The following is a 17,153-nucleotide window of genomic DNA, read 5'->3' as shown; positions in this document are numbered from 1 at the left end:
GATCACTATGAACAACGAACGTGGCTGTTGTTAGTTTTCACAGCTGTCGAGCGGACTTATTACAGTCCTGTGACAGCCACAGATACTGAATTCTTTTTTCTTTTTTCTTTTGTCAGAGCATTTGATTTATTGATTGCTGTTGGGATGCAATGAGAATTTCAACAAATATAACAAAATGTTTTGAAGAACATTACCAAGCCTAGCTTTCAACTGAATCTAAATGTACTTGATACAGGGTTTCACTATTGGAGAATCTTACATGTTTCTTATCTAATGTGTTTCTGTGTGCCTAATTTATCTTCAAGGAGCCACTACAGATTTTTGCTGTATCTGAGGATTTGCTGCTCAGATGACTTAGAGATGGCAAACAAACCTGCCTTGCTAAGAGGATGTGGGGATTATTAATACAGACCTGATCATGCACTTCCGTCTGCTACAACCACAAAACTACAAACATTGTCTCTGTCTAGACTTTTATTCTTTACGTGGAGAATGGATGGAGGACGAGCGGCCTGCTGACTGTCTCATGTGGTTTTGCTGACAGTTTGTCAGGGTTGTGGTTTTCACCTCTGATTGAGGGAGAAAATGTACACTATAGCACAGTGAATGTGTGGGAGGAGAGAAAAATGTTAAAGGTCCCATATCGTAAAAAGTGAGATTTTCATGTCTTTTATATTATAAAGCAGGTTTAAGTGCTATATAAATACTGTTAAACTATCAAAAAGCTCAATATACGGAGAAATACACACAGCCCGTATTTAGAAATTGTGCGTTTGAAACAAGCCGTCAGGATATCTGTCCATTTGTGATGTCACAAATATACAATATTTAGACCATTACACGGTTTTAAACAGAAACATTCTAAATATGTCCCAGTTTATTTCCAGTTGCAGTGTATGTAAATGACATCAGCTGACAGGAAGTTAACATGGACCCAAGCTGTTGCCTAGCAACGCAATTCCGTTGCAATTCCATTGAAATGTAGATAAACGGAGCGTTTCAGACAGAGGGTAAATACAGGTATATTCAGGCAGACAGTATGAGGAAAATAAAGGGTTTTTTAAACATTAAAGTATGTAAACATGTTCTAGTAGAAACCCAAAATACAAGTATGAACCTGACAATGAGCATGATATGGGACCTTTAATGTATATTTGAATATTTAAGCAAACACACACACACACACACACACACACACACACACACACACACACACACAAACACACACACACACACACACACACACACAAAAAAGCACTTTGACTAACCAAACCGTACCAGACAGGACTGCTGGGACACTTACCGTCATCACACTCCCACACCCTCTTAGGAAGGCTGTTGACAAGAGACCAGGGATGATGATGACGATGACTAATAACGTTGTTTGTTAAAATCCTGGAAAAACAGCACCTGCCAGGGCGTTGCAGGTAACTCTGTTCTCAGTGTGTGGGACAAATGATGCTGTGACTGCAAACAGGGAATGCCACCAAGCCTGTTTTTTGTCATGCTGCTCCCACGACGATCCAAGAAATCTCTCTCTGTCGCACGATATTCGCAGGAGTGTTTGGCCAGGGGAATGACGTAACTGCAGGGAAAAAGCAGGTAGTGACTTGTTAGTCAAATTTCAGGAGCAGAGGTGGAGGCTTCAGAGGTGGACACTACCTACAGGAGGATGAGAACAGAACAAGTCAGCCTCAGATTACGAGTTTAACACGGAACAGTTTTATAAGCTCCCTCATGTACCTGACCTCTGTGACTTTACATTCCTCTGCCTCTGTTTCCCCGCAAGGGTGGGCGCTTAGGAGCTCTTTGATCGTTTTCTGATGTGATCCCTCATTCTCTGTACAAGGACCCTTTTAGGGGTTTGACAGACAAAAAAAAGATGCATCCGTTTTACATTTTGATCCGTTCTCTATAACAATTATAAAACAACCTCCAGGCCAGGAGGTTTTTGTCTGTACATGATATCATTACGCAAACCTCTTGAGTTCTGGCGTGGAAGGTATTGTGGTTTAAATCCAAAACCGCAGAAAGGATTATCCCCACATAAACTCTTTACTAGACTATACGCTGTAGGGGCTATGTTCAGCTAAAGCATGTTTCATGTGCTTTTACTTTCTGTGTAAAGGTATTATAAAAGACTGCAATAACAGTAGGTCTTAACAATACCATGTCACACCTGTGACCCACATGACTTATTTATGCCTGTCAAGTCATTCAAGCACTCGTGATCTATGCTTCTACAGAAAAGAAGCATTGTAATCATTGTACCAACTACTCAAATGTGAAAGGGAAAAAGAAAAGTCGCTCGTAGTGACAAACCCACAGGAAATCCAACTCTACTGTTTCCGTTGGCTCAGTTTTAGCATCTCATTGTTTTGGTTTTCTGGCCCTCAACTCTGCCATTTTGGTTCAGTCTCTCAGCTCTCATCAGCCTAATTTGTTTGAAGCAAAAAAGCTATGATAAACCCACTGTATGCTATCTGCCTGGACAGACAAAGTTAACGACTAACTCACTGTTGCCAACCATTTTCAATCGTAATGTCTACTCAAGTAGTCACTAGATCTCACGTCAAATTCAAATTTGCGACATAATAACATAACTATTTAAATGTATACAAGATGTAAACATTAAAAAAATGAAGTCATGCTAAAAGAAAGGACTTGAAAGTCCCATATTGTAAAAAGTGAGATACTGTTAAACTATCAAAATGCTCAATATACTGAGGAATACACACAACTCGTTTTCAGAAATTGTGCGTTTGAAATAAGCCGTCAGGATTTCTGTCCATTGGTGATGTCACAAATATACAATATTTAGACCATTACACGGTTTTAAACATAAACATTCTAAATGTGTCCCCAGTTTATTTCCTGTTGCAGTGCATATGAATAACATCAGCTGACAGGAAGTAAACATGGACACAAGCTGTTGCCTAGCAACACAATTCCGTTGAAATGCACTAAAACGGAGCATTTCAGACAGAGGGTAAATACAGGTATATTCAGGCAGACAGTATGAGGAAAATAAAGTTTTTTCATTACAGCATGTAAACATGTTCGAGTAGAAACACAAAATACAAGTATGAACCTCAAAATGAGCATGATATGGGACCTTTAACTAATTGACTACTTACCATTAGCTATTTTGAAAGCTTCCTGCTAGCTGTACGCGGCTGTAATAATGGATATATTGGCTGTAATTAATCACTTTGTTTATCTTCTAATACACCAATGGGCTGTATGCTGTAAGCCTGTACCGTGGTGGATGTATTAACGTCTCTGTTCCCAAACAACCGGCTATCGGCCAGTAGCTAGTAGTGCTGGTAGCATGACATCAACAGAATTTAAAGGACCCATATCGTGCTCATTTTCAGGTTCATATTTTGTGTTTCTACTAGAACATGTTTACATGCTGTAATTTAAAAAACAACAACTTTATTTTCCTCATACTGTCTGCCTGAATATACCTGTACTTACCATCTGTCTGAAACACTCCATTTAAGTACATTTCAAGGGATTGCAATGGAATTGCGTCGCTAGGCAACAGTTTAGGTCCATGTTTACTTCCTGTCAGCTGATGTCATTCACATACACTGCAACAGAAAATAAACTGGGACACGTTAAGAATGTTTACGTTTAACAGTATTTATATCGCACTTAAACCTGCTTTATAATATAAAAGACAGGAAAAACTCACTTTTTACAATATGGGACCTTTAAGATGCCGGCTATATTATCTGCCCAGAGAATTTCCCAGGTGTTTTTGTTGCTGCTGTTTACATTCCTCCTGATACAAATTCAAAAATGCACTTCAGGAAAGCACCACTGATTTAGTTTTTCTTGTGTAGCATAAAGGGACTACAGCTGCATTTCCTGTATTTATTGTGCATGACAATAAATTAACCTTGATACTTAATCTGATAAGAGCTGTTCATCACTTGTACCTGAGCCACAACTCTACAGACACACTCATAGAACCAGTGGGCCCGTTGTTATCTTAGCTTATCAGAACCAGAATGTACATATTTTAAGCCAAGAAATTCTCCCCTTTTAATTGTATCAACCAAACCCTCCACACCTCAGACTTCAATGCCAGCGGGTTATTAGTGGTTGCCGTCTAAGTAGACTACCAGACGCACATCATTCCATACATTTCATAGTTTATAGTCTAGAAGACAAACGCGGCATGAAAGAAATACCTTTGAAGGTGTTTTACAATATACAATGACGTAAACTGAAGGGAACGGCTTGATTCCTCTGACACACATGCATGAACCAGGCAGGGTGGCTCCTGACTCACTGACTGGGAAAGTCGGTTGAAAATTACAACACGCAGAATTCATTAGAAAACAGTTTGTCATTAACGGCCATCATTTTTGCTGCTTTGTGCCATCCCACACTGGTTCTCATCCAATAATGAGCCACAGCGAGAAAAAAAAGAAAGAAGAAAAACAAAGTTTGCCTATACTCCCTAAGGCGAGAAAGAATAAATTAAACCCATTTTGTGTCAACAAGAGGTTATGGTTAAGAGCCTGAGGGAACTCTAAGACAATTACATCGAAGTCAGTATCATGAAATGTTTGCATTAAAAAGAAGTACCACGACATGTCTTGGAAAAACAATTATCCTTGTCATAATCTGTTTGACATTTACGACAACTCAGGGTTACACCATACTTTTTCGCTTCACAAAACAATTACAATAGGAGTGCCACACTTAGCTGTCATTTAGTGTTATGTAGAACAAGGATGGGCAAATATTTCAAACAGCCGAACAAGTCAGGGCCGTGCACTCGTGTTGACTGATGTTATCCCGGCAATTAGTGGGGTCAGCAGAGAGTCTGGTGGTTGGGGTGTGGGTATGTCTGGTAAGGTGATTAGGTAAAGTGACTCGTCTTTGTTTGATCTGTAATCGGCAGGCGCAGGATAGCGTGACAAAGTGATGAAACCAAATTACCACGTCAGAACGCCCTGTCACTAACAAAGCATTCAGATTTTTTACGATATGACGTATGAGATCTTATTCTATAGCTATAGTTGAATTAGTAAAGGAGTGATTTATTTTTATTATCAAATATTGTTTGAATGAACCAAATGAGCAAAGAAAATATTCCCCTTAGTTGAGTAATTTAGGTCTGACATTACAGTGTAAGGACACAGGGTTCATTGAACTTGTTGAATTCATCTTTCATTTTTCACCTCTAAATCGAACTATAAAGCCCATCTCTATGAATGTGTGTCCTTCACACATCTCGAGAGGTGTCCATCCGATCTACTTCACACCTGGCGAGTGTATTGCGGGGGGACCCAAGGATGTTCAGCGCCGAAGTTTGGTGCAATTTGGACAGTCACCAAAGGAGGGGTATAAAGGGTAAAAATAGCTGTGCAGTAATTCTATGTGGGTTAGGCACTACAAGCGACCCTCCTCAAATTACATGTAGTCATTTGATTCATTGTTAATATGAAAATATTGATATAGCAGCTTTAAGCTCCTGTGTTGAACACTAGTTTCATCACACAGTCTCACCATAGTTTAAAATCTTGTGTTGGTCTAACACTCATCGTCTTTGTCATTTTAATCTTAAACTCCTATTAGTTTAAGCCTCTGTGTTGCTGGGGAAATTTGTTATATATCTGATGACTTTTCTGTTTGCCTTACGGGGCATTTACAGAGCTTTTCTCTGTTCTTAAGAAATACTTAGAGAGAAAGCTGGCTCAATACTGTTATTACATCAGAGTGAACATTGCCTTTGAAGACTGGTTTACTGGTGGTGTTCTAAATTACTCACACACAAATAGAAAGTTGGCAAAAGAAAAAAAACAAGCAGCTAAAGAACACCTGATTAAAGAGCCGCAACCGCTCATCCACCCATCAACTACTTCTATGACACCTGCCTGTCTCTTTTAATTGCTACATGTCACAATATTCACACTGGTAATTACAAATCATTTAAATGATATATGGACGGGATTTATGGGAATTGGAGCCAATTCAGTTTCAGAGTGATTGTCGGAATTTGAAACAAGGCCGCTTGGCAGCTTCTATGGGAAGTAGAATAATATGGTCTTCATAGTTGGCCTGTTTATTCAGGAATATACCACTATTACTGTCAAGATCAATTTTTACCTTAAAAACATGTTTTTTTTCACAGTAGGCATTACAAGCTTGGTATCAGACAGAAAGGGAGGGATTCTTAACATTTTGAGTGTAATGTGAAATCAAACATCAAACCCATAGACTGTATGTAAGAAGTAGACTTAGTCACCCTGACGTCACCCATTGGTTTGTGGACTACGGATTTGGAGCCTCGAGTTCGACGTTTTGGCCGTCGCCATCTTGGTTTTTGGCCGTCGCCATGTTGGTCTTTTGCAACCAGAAGTGACACGAGAGGATGGAGCTAAGTACAACCGAACGCTGAATAAGACATTTTTAGGTGACCAAAAAGGTTATAATTAACTTTCCTGAACTAAAAACACACTGTGAAAGAATTATAGTTGTAAGATGAAAAAACAGACAACTCCAAGACAAGACAACGCCGTGGTAGTGACCTGTCAATCACAAGGTAGCCACGCCATAAAGCATCCCCTGCTTTATGGTCTATTTGACTATAAATGGGACCATAATTTACTAAATGAACATAATGCTGTATTGAAAAAGACTTGAAACTAGTGATTGAGATCATAAACTCATGTTCACAATGTTTACTGAGGTAATAAATCAAGTGAGAAGTAGGCTAATTTCCTCATAGACCAGACTTCTTTTAGCAACCAGAGGAGTCGCCCCCTGCTGGCTGTTAGAAAGAATGCAAGTTTAAGGCACTTCAGCATTGGCTTCACTTCTCAGACCCCGTAGCTGCCCATTGACTGAAACACTGTTGTATTGTCAGTCATCCTGGATCCCAGTTAGGGCTGGGTATCGGTACTCGATACCTTTAAGGTATCGGCCGCAATAACCCAGTACCAAGTAGTATAGACACTTCTCCAGTCAAACGATACCTGCAAACGATCCTTTTTTTTTTAACCAGATCTAGAAAAAAATGACTATTTATGGTTTTGCTCGCAGCCAATCACCGCAGGCCTTCTTCAATTTACTGTGATGTGTGATTGGCCCACTACTGCGGCAGCTACAACTCATACAGTCTGTGGTGTGGTGAAGTCGAGCGCGGGATGCCACCAAAATGTTCGAAAGTATGACTATACTACACGCCTGTGGCGTCAGATAAAAATAAATGCGCTGGTGGTGGTGGCATTTTATGCAACTCATGATGGGTATTGAATTAAGTGAAAAAAGATAAAAGGTATCAAATAAAGTCTATTGGTATCGCTATCACTGGTACTGTATTGGTACATCCCAGTCTTGGGCATCTGTCACTGGGGAATCAGATAACATTGTTGTGTTTTTGTGAATAACTGCTGTGATACACCTGTTGCAAATTGAGGTCGCTTGAATTAAAACATGCTAACAGACAGGCCAACACAGTGCTGCCTGGATATCATCAAACCACAACATGGCATGAAACGCTTATTATCTGTAGAAGGATTGTAGACCTCTGTCTTTCTGTAACAGGGGATTGCGGAAGAAGCACGGAAACTATTCATGTTTTTAGTCAAATCCTTGTTTAGAGTTTAGTTAGAAAGTGCATTTTGAGCTGAAAAGGAAAAGAAAGTCTCATCAGGGGTTTAAATATTTCATTATAGCACACAAGAGAGATACTGCACATTATTTTGATATGAGAAGAGACGTTCTCAAATATCAGCGGTACTGTTCTGACATTTGACTTCAGCTTTAACACATTTCGGTCAACACACAACAAGTGATTGCGAATGAATGAAAACATGGATTTGCTATCAGGAAGGCCATCTTAAAAACCCATTGTACACAAGGCCACTGTAATGCATGAGAAAAGCTCAGAGTAGCTGCTCTGCAAGACATAGAAGAACACATTTCCCTGTGGTTTTGATTGAATATGTGATCTCTGAGAATTTTGCCAACACCTAATAAGATCATGTCATTTTAATCCAAACAAAAAGGCTACATGGCCAGTCTTTAAGCCCCTGGGCAGCACATGGTCATGTTGTGTAAACCGTTTTACATGCAAGTGGAGAATATATACAGCATGTTTGAATGTGTGAGTAAAGAATTAATGTATGCATTCCTTTTTTCCTTTTTTTCCAAGTCAAACAATGTAAAAGAGGATACATAGCTCACAGGGTTCAAATTTAAATTATTATTAAAATACTTTTTCGAGGAGGCTAGCATTTGCTAAGTTGGCAAACATTTGTTGAGCTAACATTTGCTCAGTAGGCTAACATTTGCTTAGTAGTCCACTGTTTAAATGGTCAGCCCTTTCACAACAACTTTTTTACGAGCTCTGAGGCTCCAGGGATGACAATGTTGGTCAGTCGGTCAGTCGGTCGGTCCACCACTTTGGCCCAGACTGAAATAGCTCAACAACTACTGATCATATTGCCAATGCATTTTGTACAGATATTCATGGTCCCCAAACAAACAGCAACCTCCGGGTCTGAAAAGTGAAGCCAATGTGGAAGTGCCTTAAACTAGCATTCTTTCTAATAGCCAGCACGGGGCGTCTCGTCTGGTTGCACTTGATTTATTACCTCAGTAAACATTGTAAACAGGAGTTTATGGTCTCAATCACTAGTTTCAAGTGTTCTTCAATAGCCTACGGCATGAGGTTCATTTAGTAAATTATGGTTGACAGGTACCTTGTGATTGACAGGTCGCTACCACGGCGTTGTCCGGTCTGGGTATTGTTTTTGTTTTCATCTTACAACTTTAACTCTTTCACAGTGTGTTTTTAGTTCAGGAAAGTTAATTGTAACATTTTGGTTGCCTAAAAATGTCTTATTCAGCGCTTGGTTGTACTTAGCTCCACCACAGATATAAAACAGTAGATGCGACATTAGGTCATAACTTATGGGATAATCGTCCGCCATCTTACCTGGGCATTGTTTCCAATCGCAGCCTATGGGCAGCCACTGGTTATCAACTGTTCACCTACTTTACCAAAAGGAGCAAAGAGACCAGGGAGGATGGCACCACTTTCCACACATTAGTATAGAGTAAATAAGAGATATATATTTTTTTTACATATGTGGGTCAACTAAAATTACAAAAAGTTAGTGAACTAGCTAACTTTACCGTTAGCTACCAGCCGAGTTCCAAACCAACGTTATTGCTGATTGCTAGCTCCACAGCATTGACCAGTTAGCTAAACAGACGTTGTTTTAATGTTAGCGACGCTAACTTAGCTTAAAGGTAACTTTTAGTAACATTAACTTTATAACACAGTTATTAATATTACCCTAACGTTTGACTGCTAAGCAGCTGATTCCATGCTAATCGAGTGTAAAGTAAACATAACGTTACATGTTAACGACAAGGAGACGCGCTCGTCGTAAATTCCATTTGATAATATTTCAAGTCAAATCCGGCAAGCCAGCTACACACAAAAAGTCTGCACAGAAAGTGGTATCATTTAGTTTTGTGTGAAACCGCTCAGTGAAATACATCTATCGTCACTCACAATACACACTAGCTAACTTAGCTACGACTAAACACTAATGAAACGTCTTCCCTGATGTGTTTTATCTATAGGTTCGCTAAACCCCCTAGAAATGTATCTTATATTTTTTTTTATAATAACGCAGAACTTATAATTTATTATAATGATGAATAATATCAGCCTTGATGTGTCTTCTTGACAGAATAAGAGACCAACAACATAAGAAGAAAGATTTGTGGTCTTTTTATATATTTATTTAGCCTTTAACATCGGACACTCTCTGTTAAATATGCACTTCTGTTACACCATGTAAACAAACCACGTATCATCAGCTGTGTGATCAAGATCAGACCGGAGACGTAACCACTTTAAAGATGGGCGAGTACACTCGCTGTCTTCTGACGTTTCTGTTTTTTAAACAGAAAACACAGGTTTCATATTGTGATATTTACTGGAATGATATACATTACAGCTAACAGGTATCGTATCAGCTTCACCAATCAGCCGATCCTCATCCGTTGCGGCGCTTTTAAAGCAAGCGACAGGAATAAATAGAAAAAGGGCGTCTGACAAAAGTTCAGCTCAAATCGTTGTGCTGTGCAGCGCTTCGTCGCTCACGGCCAGTTAGGAGTCGGACATTCCAGTAGAAAACAATGCAATCAAACAGATTTTTTCACCTACGCTTATATGTAGCTTCACTAGGGATGCTCATTTTGAAAAATGTTCTACACCGATAACTGACCCTCGTTAACCGATTATTAACCGTTAACCGACAAGATTTGTGCCTCGTACCAGCTGCAGGAGCACAACAGATATTGGTTGACGGGAGTCTCCAGTTCACCGTCCGGGAGCGTTAACTTAGCAGCTACGATGCTGCGTGTAGTGTCGCGGACATGCAGCCACTTTCACAGTAAAAGTCTCCACCGCACATTTAGTTTAGTTTAGCAGGTTGTCAGCTGTGTGTCTGCCCGGATTAACTTTACTGAGTGGCCAACAAACAGTGTGTGTATTTGTTACGTTAGCAGCTCTAGCATTGCCGGAGGCTTCGTGCTCGCCCCCGCACACGTAGTCTGAGTAACTTTAGTGAGTTTCCAACAGACCGTGTGTGTGTGTTGGTGGTGAGTGTGAGGTTGTTGGTGGCGTTCTAGCTGTGATCGTGGGTGTAGCAGTGTGTGTAAAGTTTATTTGTCGGTGAATAAATGCTACCAAACTACAACTCCTCCGCTCCGCTCAAGCGAGCCAGAGACCGGAGCCGACTTCCTGTATCCTGCAACTCTGGCTCCGCCTCTTAAGGTGGGCTGTTAAGGTGGACCAGCTTTTCTCCTTAAAGTGACGAGACGCTCCTCTGAGCCGCTCAGCTTTTGAGTTAATTATTAACATGTGTTTTAACCGTTTTGACTGATAGCATTAATCGGTTAAAATGCTTAATGTCGGATAACGGTTAATTATGGACATCCCTAAGCTACACGCATCCCAATACACTAGACCTCTCTGCGTTGTATACATCACATTCTCTCTAGATTTCTTTTTTTTTAAAGTTCAAACTGCGCCTACGGTTTTATCCAGCAACTCTTTTTATCAGCCGGGAAGAGAAAGAAGGATCAGACCTGTTGCTGGTGTGAGTTCATCCCAGTAGGAAACAGGGAGCTTCAGAGAGAGACGTCACTTACGTGTCGTCTTCCTAATTACGTATTTTCACAGTCTGATACTTCAACAGTTTCACGACAAACTGAGACTTTCTTGACTTGCAAAATGATCTTTTAAACTGACAAACATCATCTGTGTGATTCATGGAGCAATTCAAACGGGATCAAAAAAATATTTATCTCTCTCCGTTAACTACATTTCTTAATTTTTTCCGAAATAAGGTCCCACTGTGGTCCACCGGAAGGGGCGGGACTTCACCTCTCTATAGCCATGTGTGTATAAAGAGAAGTGGATACTGGATATGTTGGAGACAGGACCCTGGGCCTGATTTGGTGTCACAAAACTCTACAGGTGTGTATTTGAGATCAAAATGAAGTCTGAGTTCAAAGGGTGCTCGAAGAAGGGGGGAGGAAGTGGCTATTGCCCCCCACTTTACGCCCCTGGCCCGATTTGTTGTAGGGCTGGTGTGATTCATCACATACATCACTAATAACTTTATAATCTATGATTAGTTCGTGGTAGGCGATTTAATAGTAAGTACAAAAGTTTCTTAATCCAATATTTCCACGTGAGATTAAAGGATCAGATTTAGTTGGTGTAATTCAAAGTGACAAGTTGAATGAACAATAGCTCCCACGCCTGTGAGTCCTGACAGCCGTTATAGATCGGGCAGGTAAGCTGAATGCCAACCCACCACGCCCTGTGTGGACACACCTGTGATGGTGGCGAGCAGCCTCTTTCCCAGTATGCACCTGTGGCCGCTCCCACCTGCAGGGAGGAAGCTATAAAACGCTCCTCCAGGCCACCTCAGCACCATCTCCTCCTCCGTCTCCTCCAGTGAGCTTTGACAAAATTCAGTGAACGCTGCACCTGAGTCAGAAGACCAGTCTCCATGAACATGTATCGCTCCGGGTTTTCCTCCTCTTCCATGTCCTCTCTGCCCATGACGAAGCGCTCCTCGCGGAGCGTGTATGGCGGTGCAGGAGGTCAAAGTGTCCGGGTGTCCTACGCCTCCAACAGCTTAGGAGCCGGCTTTGACCTGGCATCTGCTATGGGAGGCGGCGGAGGTGGACTCGCCGGGAACAATTTCGCTGTGTCGGGCAACGAGAAGTTCACCATGCAGAACCTCAACGACCGTCTGGCCAACTACCTGGACAAGGTGCGCTCTCTGGAGTCCGCCAACGCCAAGCTGGAGCTTCAGATCCGGGAGTGGTACGAGAAGCAGACCCCCACCGTCAGGGACTACAGCAAGTACGAGGCCATCATCAACGACCTGCGCAGAAAGGTAGGCTGCCTCCTGCTACTACTACTGTAACATTATGTTAATACCATAACCATAACCATAACCTATAAATAATAATGATGTTTAGTGCTTTTCTCCATCTCCAAACAGACCACCAAACCATTGTTGTAATTAATATGTTGTTTCTCGATTCAACTAATCTTAAATAATAACAAAACCTTTACACTAGTTATAATTATACTACTACTCTTAAACAACCACACAATAATGATGAATAATTTCCTCATTTGAAATATGTTTTAGCTTCATTCTCAGATGACTCAGATTAGAATAAAAGCCCCTTAGAGAAAATATTTTATTTCTTATTTCATATTTTCTCACCATAATGAGTTAACTTACTGTATGTTGACTCATATTAAATTCTAGTCACCAGTATGATTCTCAGTTATTATAAAATATCAGGACAACATACAGTATATGACATACTGGATGTCAGAAAGAACAAAGATAATTAACCAAAGCTAATTATTCCTGACCTTTAACACTTAATGAGCGAATGTGATCATCATAAAATGCCATCCACATTTAAAGCAATTACAGTGGAATGTAAGTCAGGCGTAAAGAAAACAATTTCTCTGATCAACAAAACCCTGCCAGCCTTCAATCTACTTTAGATAATTAATTGCTGACACACCTTTTGCAGTTGTATTACAGCATATGTGGATGAGAAACTACTGACAATGCTTCTCTTCTTTTCTTTTTTAGATCAGTGTTGCCACACAGGACAATGCCAGGCTGATGCTGCAGATTGACAATGCCAGACTGGCAGCAGAGGATTTCAAAATCAAGTGAGTGGAAAAGGTTAAAGTTATCAGTACCTAATTAGCGTTACTATGGTTTATAATGCCAGATGGCTAGAACATGACAGATGCAATAACCTGCAGCATTTTTTAACACGACACCGTGTTTGTTCAGTAGTTCCAGGCTATGTGGACATATTGTCACAGAGGTGTAACGGTCAACGGAGTGGCACAACTGGTTGAACTGGTTTTGTTGGAGCTTCACCTTGTCTTTTTTTTGTTGTTGGTGGTAACAACCAATTGGAAGGGTGCAGCAACGTGAACCTCTGTGCCTTTTTTCTGGACAGGTTTGAGAACGAGATGGCACTGCGCATGTCGGTGGAGGCGGACATCGGCGGACTGCGCAAGGTTCTGGATGACCTAACCATGGCCCGGTCCGAGCTGGAGATGCAGGTGGAGGGCCTGAAGGAGGAGCTGGTCTACCTGAAGAAGAACCACGAAGAGGTGAGTGTTCGGAATAGCATCACACCATCACACCAGTGAGCTCAGACGTCTAATCCTCTGATCTACATAACAAAACATGAATCTTGTTCAGAGTGAAGATAGTTTATTTAAGGAAATATGAGTGATCCATTCCTCTCCTAGTTTGAGAGCAGAGGGTAAAAGCAAAATTAAAATAGTTTGTCTTGAGACGGTTAGTCAAATATTTGCCTCCCAATGTTATCTTTTGCCATTACAAACAACAGGTAAAACTGGTTTGGATTATCTTCTGTGCCTTCGGGTTGTGTACCAAGGCGCTGATAACAAGACGTCTCAGATGTTAGATGCTAAAAAAAGCTCTTCTAAATGATCATCAATGTGAAAGATACATAGATACATCTAATCAGGGTTAATAATTTAGAGCACCTTTGCATTGATATTGCATTGCATTGTAACATTTGCTGAACAGCAGCCACTGGTGGCCATAAGCGGAATCTACAGAACGGTAAATTCTAAAATGTAGTGAAACAGCAGGTCAAGTAAAAAAAGAGTGATAAAGTTAGAGAAGTGACTTAGTAATATCAATCACACAATATCCATTTAAAGTTTGCTAACGCTTGCTAACATAAGCTTCATGTGTTTTATCTTTGACCTCAACCTGACCTTTGACTCTGTTGTGCCGCCTGTAGGAAATGGCGGCCATGCGTGGCCAAGTTTCTGCCAGCTGTGTCAACGTGGCGGTGGACGCCAAGCCTCAGGCGGACATGTCCAGGACCATGCAAGAGATCAGAAGTCAGTATGAGGGCATCGCTGACAAGAACCGCCGCGAAATGGAGGCGTGGTACCAGGGCAAGGTGAGGGGAACGAGACTATATATTATGTTCATATCATCTCATCTCATTCCTGCATTTAACCGAAGGCGTGTCCTAAATATCAAATAGCGTTTTGACAATTTTCGTGTCCAATTTCATGTCTTCCAGTTTGACGAACTGAACAAGCAGGTGGCATCCAGCACAGAGACCCTCCAGACCTCCCGAACTGAGATCAATGAGCTCAAGAGGACCCTGCAGGCCCTGCAGATTGAGCTGCAGTCCCAGCTCAGCCTGGTAATTCAGATACTGCAATACACATTTCATGCACATCACTTTTACCCACAATACAACGTAAATCCTTTTGACCTGTTGCGTTGCTCAACATCAAGTCTGTCATCTCTGACGTGTGCATACCACAGTAGCCTATTTTACAACATGTCTGACTGTACACACTATAGATAGACAGTAAGTCAGTAAACCTGTCTGTAACCTGTCTGTAACCTGTCTGTAACCGCTTTTTTTCCCCCGCCTGAGGCAACTTAAGTGGTAGGAGGGGTTAGAAAACAAGTAATTGGCGCTCAGTAAACTCTCTTATCTCCTTGTGTGTGTTTTTCTCCCATGCAGAAAACTAACTTGGAGAGACAGCTGGGAGAGACTGAGTCCTGCTACTCCCTGCAGATGAACCAGCTCCAGTCCATGGTCAACAGCCTGGAGGAGGAGCTCAAAAACATGAGGGGGGACATCGAGAGGCAGGCCACTGAATACCAGGTGCTGCTCGATATCAAGACCAGGCTGGAGATGGAGATCGCCGAGTACAGAAGACTGCTGGATGGAGAGGAGTAAGTGATACGTTTATCACAAAAAGTCCAACTTGCATGATGCATGATTTAACTGTAGCGGGACTCGAGTAAGACAGGCATGTTAAATACCCCTTATTGAGAGTAAGACCCTCATATTTGTATTTACAGCTCAGAGACAGTTAGCTTAGCTTAGCATAAAGACTGGCTAGCCTGGCTCTGTCCAAAGGTGACAAAATCCAGCACATTTAAAGCTCACTAAATAACCTATTATTAAAAGGTGTTAATTAGTGAGCTTTAGAGGGGCTGGTAGGCATTTCTTACCTGTGTTGTCTCAAGCTAAGCATCATATCAGGCATACAGAAATAAGGGGGGTGTCGGTCTTCTCATCTAGATCTCATTAAGAAAAGGGAACAAGGCTAATTCACAAAATGTCCAACTTTTCTTTCAACAACTGTATAATCTTATCGTATTAATTGTAACTTTTTGTCTGTCTTCTAGGGGAAATCTAGTCATAGAAAAAGGTAAGTTCACATCACCTCTGTATTTTTTTGCTCTTTGCTTGTAAAAAATGGACCACAAAATGTATATGTACCACAAATTAAACTTTGTTTTGATTTTGTCTGCAGCTAAACCGGTCGTAACCCAGAGGACGAGGGTGGTGATCGAGGAGATTGTTGATGGAAGAGTGGTGTCCCGCTCTGAAGATGTGGACACAGAGGTTATCACCAAGTAGAGAGACTGGATCCCAACAGATCTGGGTCAAATGATACATTAGAAGAAAATTATCTCTATCTTGCCTGTTTCTCACACCCATCTGAAGTCTACTAAAATTAGCCGGGAAAATGTTTTGTTATTATTTCACCCAGGTCGGAAATCCATCGGGTATATTTCTCTCTCCAAATATTTGAGTTGACATTTGGATTCATTGTCAGAAAATATTTATTCTGATGTAAAAATAAGCAAAACCAATAAAATGTATAAGAAGAATGTATAAGCATTAGAAAGAACCAGACTATATACTGTGCTTTCTTAGTTTTATACTGTATCACCCCATTTATTCAATACTCACTGACAACAACTACACTGACTGTCCTCTAACCCGGTGGCTTTCAAAGTGGGGTCTGGGAACCCCCCAGGGGTCCTTAAAGGAGTTCCAGGGGGTCCCCAGCAAATAGGGGAATAATTTATTTTCACTTCAATTTCATCCATAAGTTACACAATAACCAAATGTATGAATATTTATGTCATGGGTTTCATACACTTTCTGTAATAAAACATCTAAAAGCAAAAAATCCTGTCAGGGGACCCTGGGACAAAATCTTATCAAATGGGGTCTAATTTGTGTCAGTTTAGGGGTCCTTGACATGAAAAGGTTTGGGAACCACTGCTCTAACCTGCCTCCTGGAATACCAAATTTATACATTAGATGGCAGTGTGAGCCCTACAAAGGAAACGCTCTTTTGCAAAATTGAGGCCATTGCTTCTCTGGCCATTGGGTTGAATGGATACATGGAGTGATAAAAGATCTAATTTGTATATTTTTTATTTTGGGGGAGAGGTTAGTGTCAGTGTGAAAGGTAATAGAAAATATTTGTGCATTTTATGTTATGTGAAATATTGCTGTCAATTAAATGTTGCCCGAGTACAATTGCCATAAAGAAATTAAGACCATTGTCCTAATTATTGTCAGCCTCTGTGATGTGTAGTATTTCAATAAATTAAGACCACACTTCCCATAAACCTTGTGGGAAACCTATGAGAGGGATCTTTGCATATTTTTTTTAAATTTTATGCAGAGAATAAATATCTGCTTTCCACTTAATTCATCTCCTGTTGCACCAA

General features: G+C 40.8%; 2 protein-coding genes across 2 annotated transcripts in view; one reads left to right on the top strand and one right to left on the bottom strand.

Annotated features, from left to right (window-relative positions):
- Positions 1–2,710, bottom strand: part of krt222 (keratin 222) — a 32,657-nt gene extending 29,947 nt beyond the window's left edge. Inside the window, exons 1-3 of the mRNA XM_037764889.1 lie at positions 1,981–2,710; positions 1,744–1,853; positions 1,304–1,585 (exon numbers count right to left, since the gene is read on the bottom strand). The gene's annotated coding sequence lies outside the window, so the exon portion shown is untranslated. The remainder of the gene's footprint in view (positions 1–1,303; positions 1,586–1,743; positions 1,854–1,980) is intronic.
- Positions 2,711–11,978: 9,268 nt separating this feature from the next.
- Positions 11,979–17,070, top strand: LOC119485351 (keratin, type I cytoskeletal 13-like). The gene is made up of 8 exons (XM_037764890.1): positions 11,979–12,461; positions 13,185–13,267; positions 13,567–13,723; positions 14,389–14,553; positions 14,680–14,805; positions 15,136–15,350; positions 15,810–15,832; positions 15,938–17,070. The coding sequence occupies exons 1-8, from the start codon at positions 12,069–12,071 to the stop codon at positions 16,042–16,044; spliced, it is 1,269 nt and encodes a 422-aa protein (XP_037620818.1). The 5' UTR covers positions 11,979–12,068; the 3' UTR covers positions 16,045–17,070.
- Positions 17,071–17,153: the final 83 nt, after the last annotated feature.

The sequence above is a fragment of the Sebastes umbrosus genome, chromosome 3, assembly GCF_015220745.1.
Source record: "Sebastes umbrosus isolate fSebUmb1 chromosome 3, fSebUmb1.pri, whole genome shotgun sequence".
Taxonomy (NCBI): domain Eukaryota; kingdom Metazoa; phylum Chordata; class Actinopteri; order Perciformes; family Sebastidae; genus Sebastes; species Sebastes umbrosus.
This window is presented reverse-complemented; position numbering and strand designations above follow the sequence as displayed.

Bases quoted from the DNA above. Each gene is read 5' to 3' on its own strand.
- LOC119485351 (XM_037764890.1), top strand. From the start codon at position 12,069: ATGAACATGTATCGCTCCGGGTTTTCCTCCTCTTCCATGTCCTCTCTG. The intron at 15,351-15,809 runs GTAAGTGATACG...TCTGTCTTCTAG, and splicing joins AGACTGCTGGATGGAGAGGA to GGGAAATCTAGTCATAGAAA. The intron at 15,833-15,937 runs GTAAGTTCACAT...TTTTGTCTGCAG, and splicing joins AAATCTAGTCATAGAAAAAG to CTAAACCGGTCGTAACCCAG.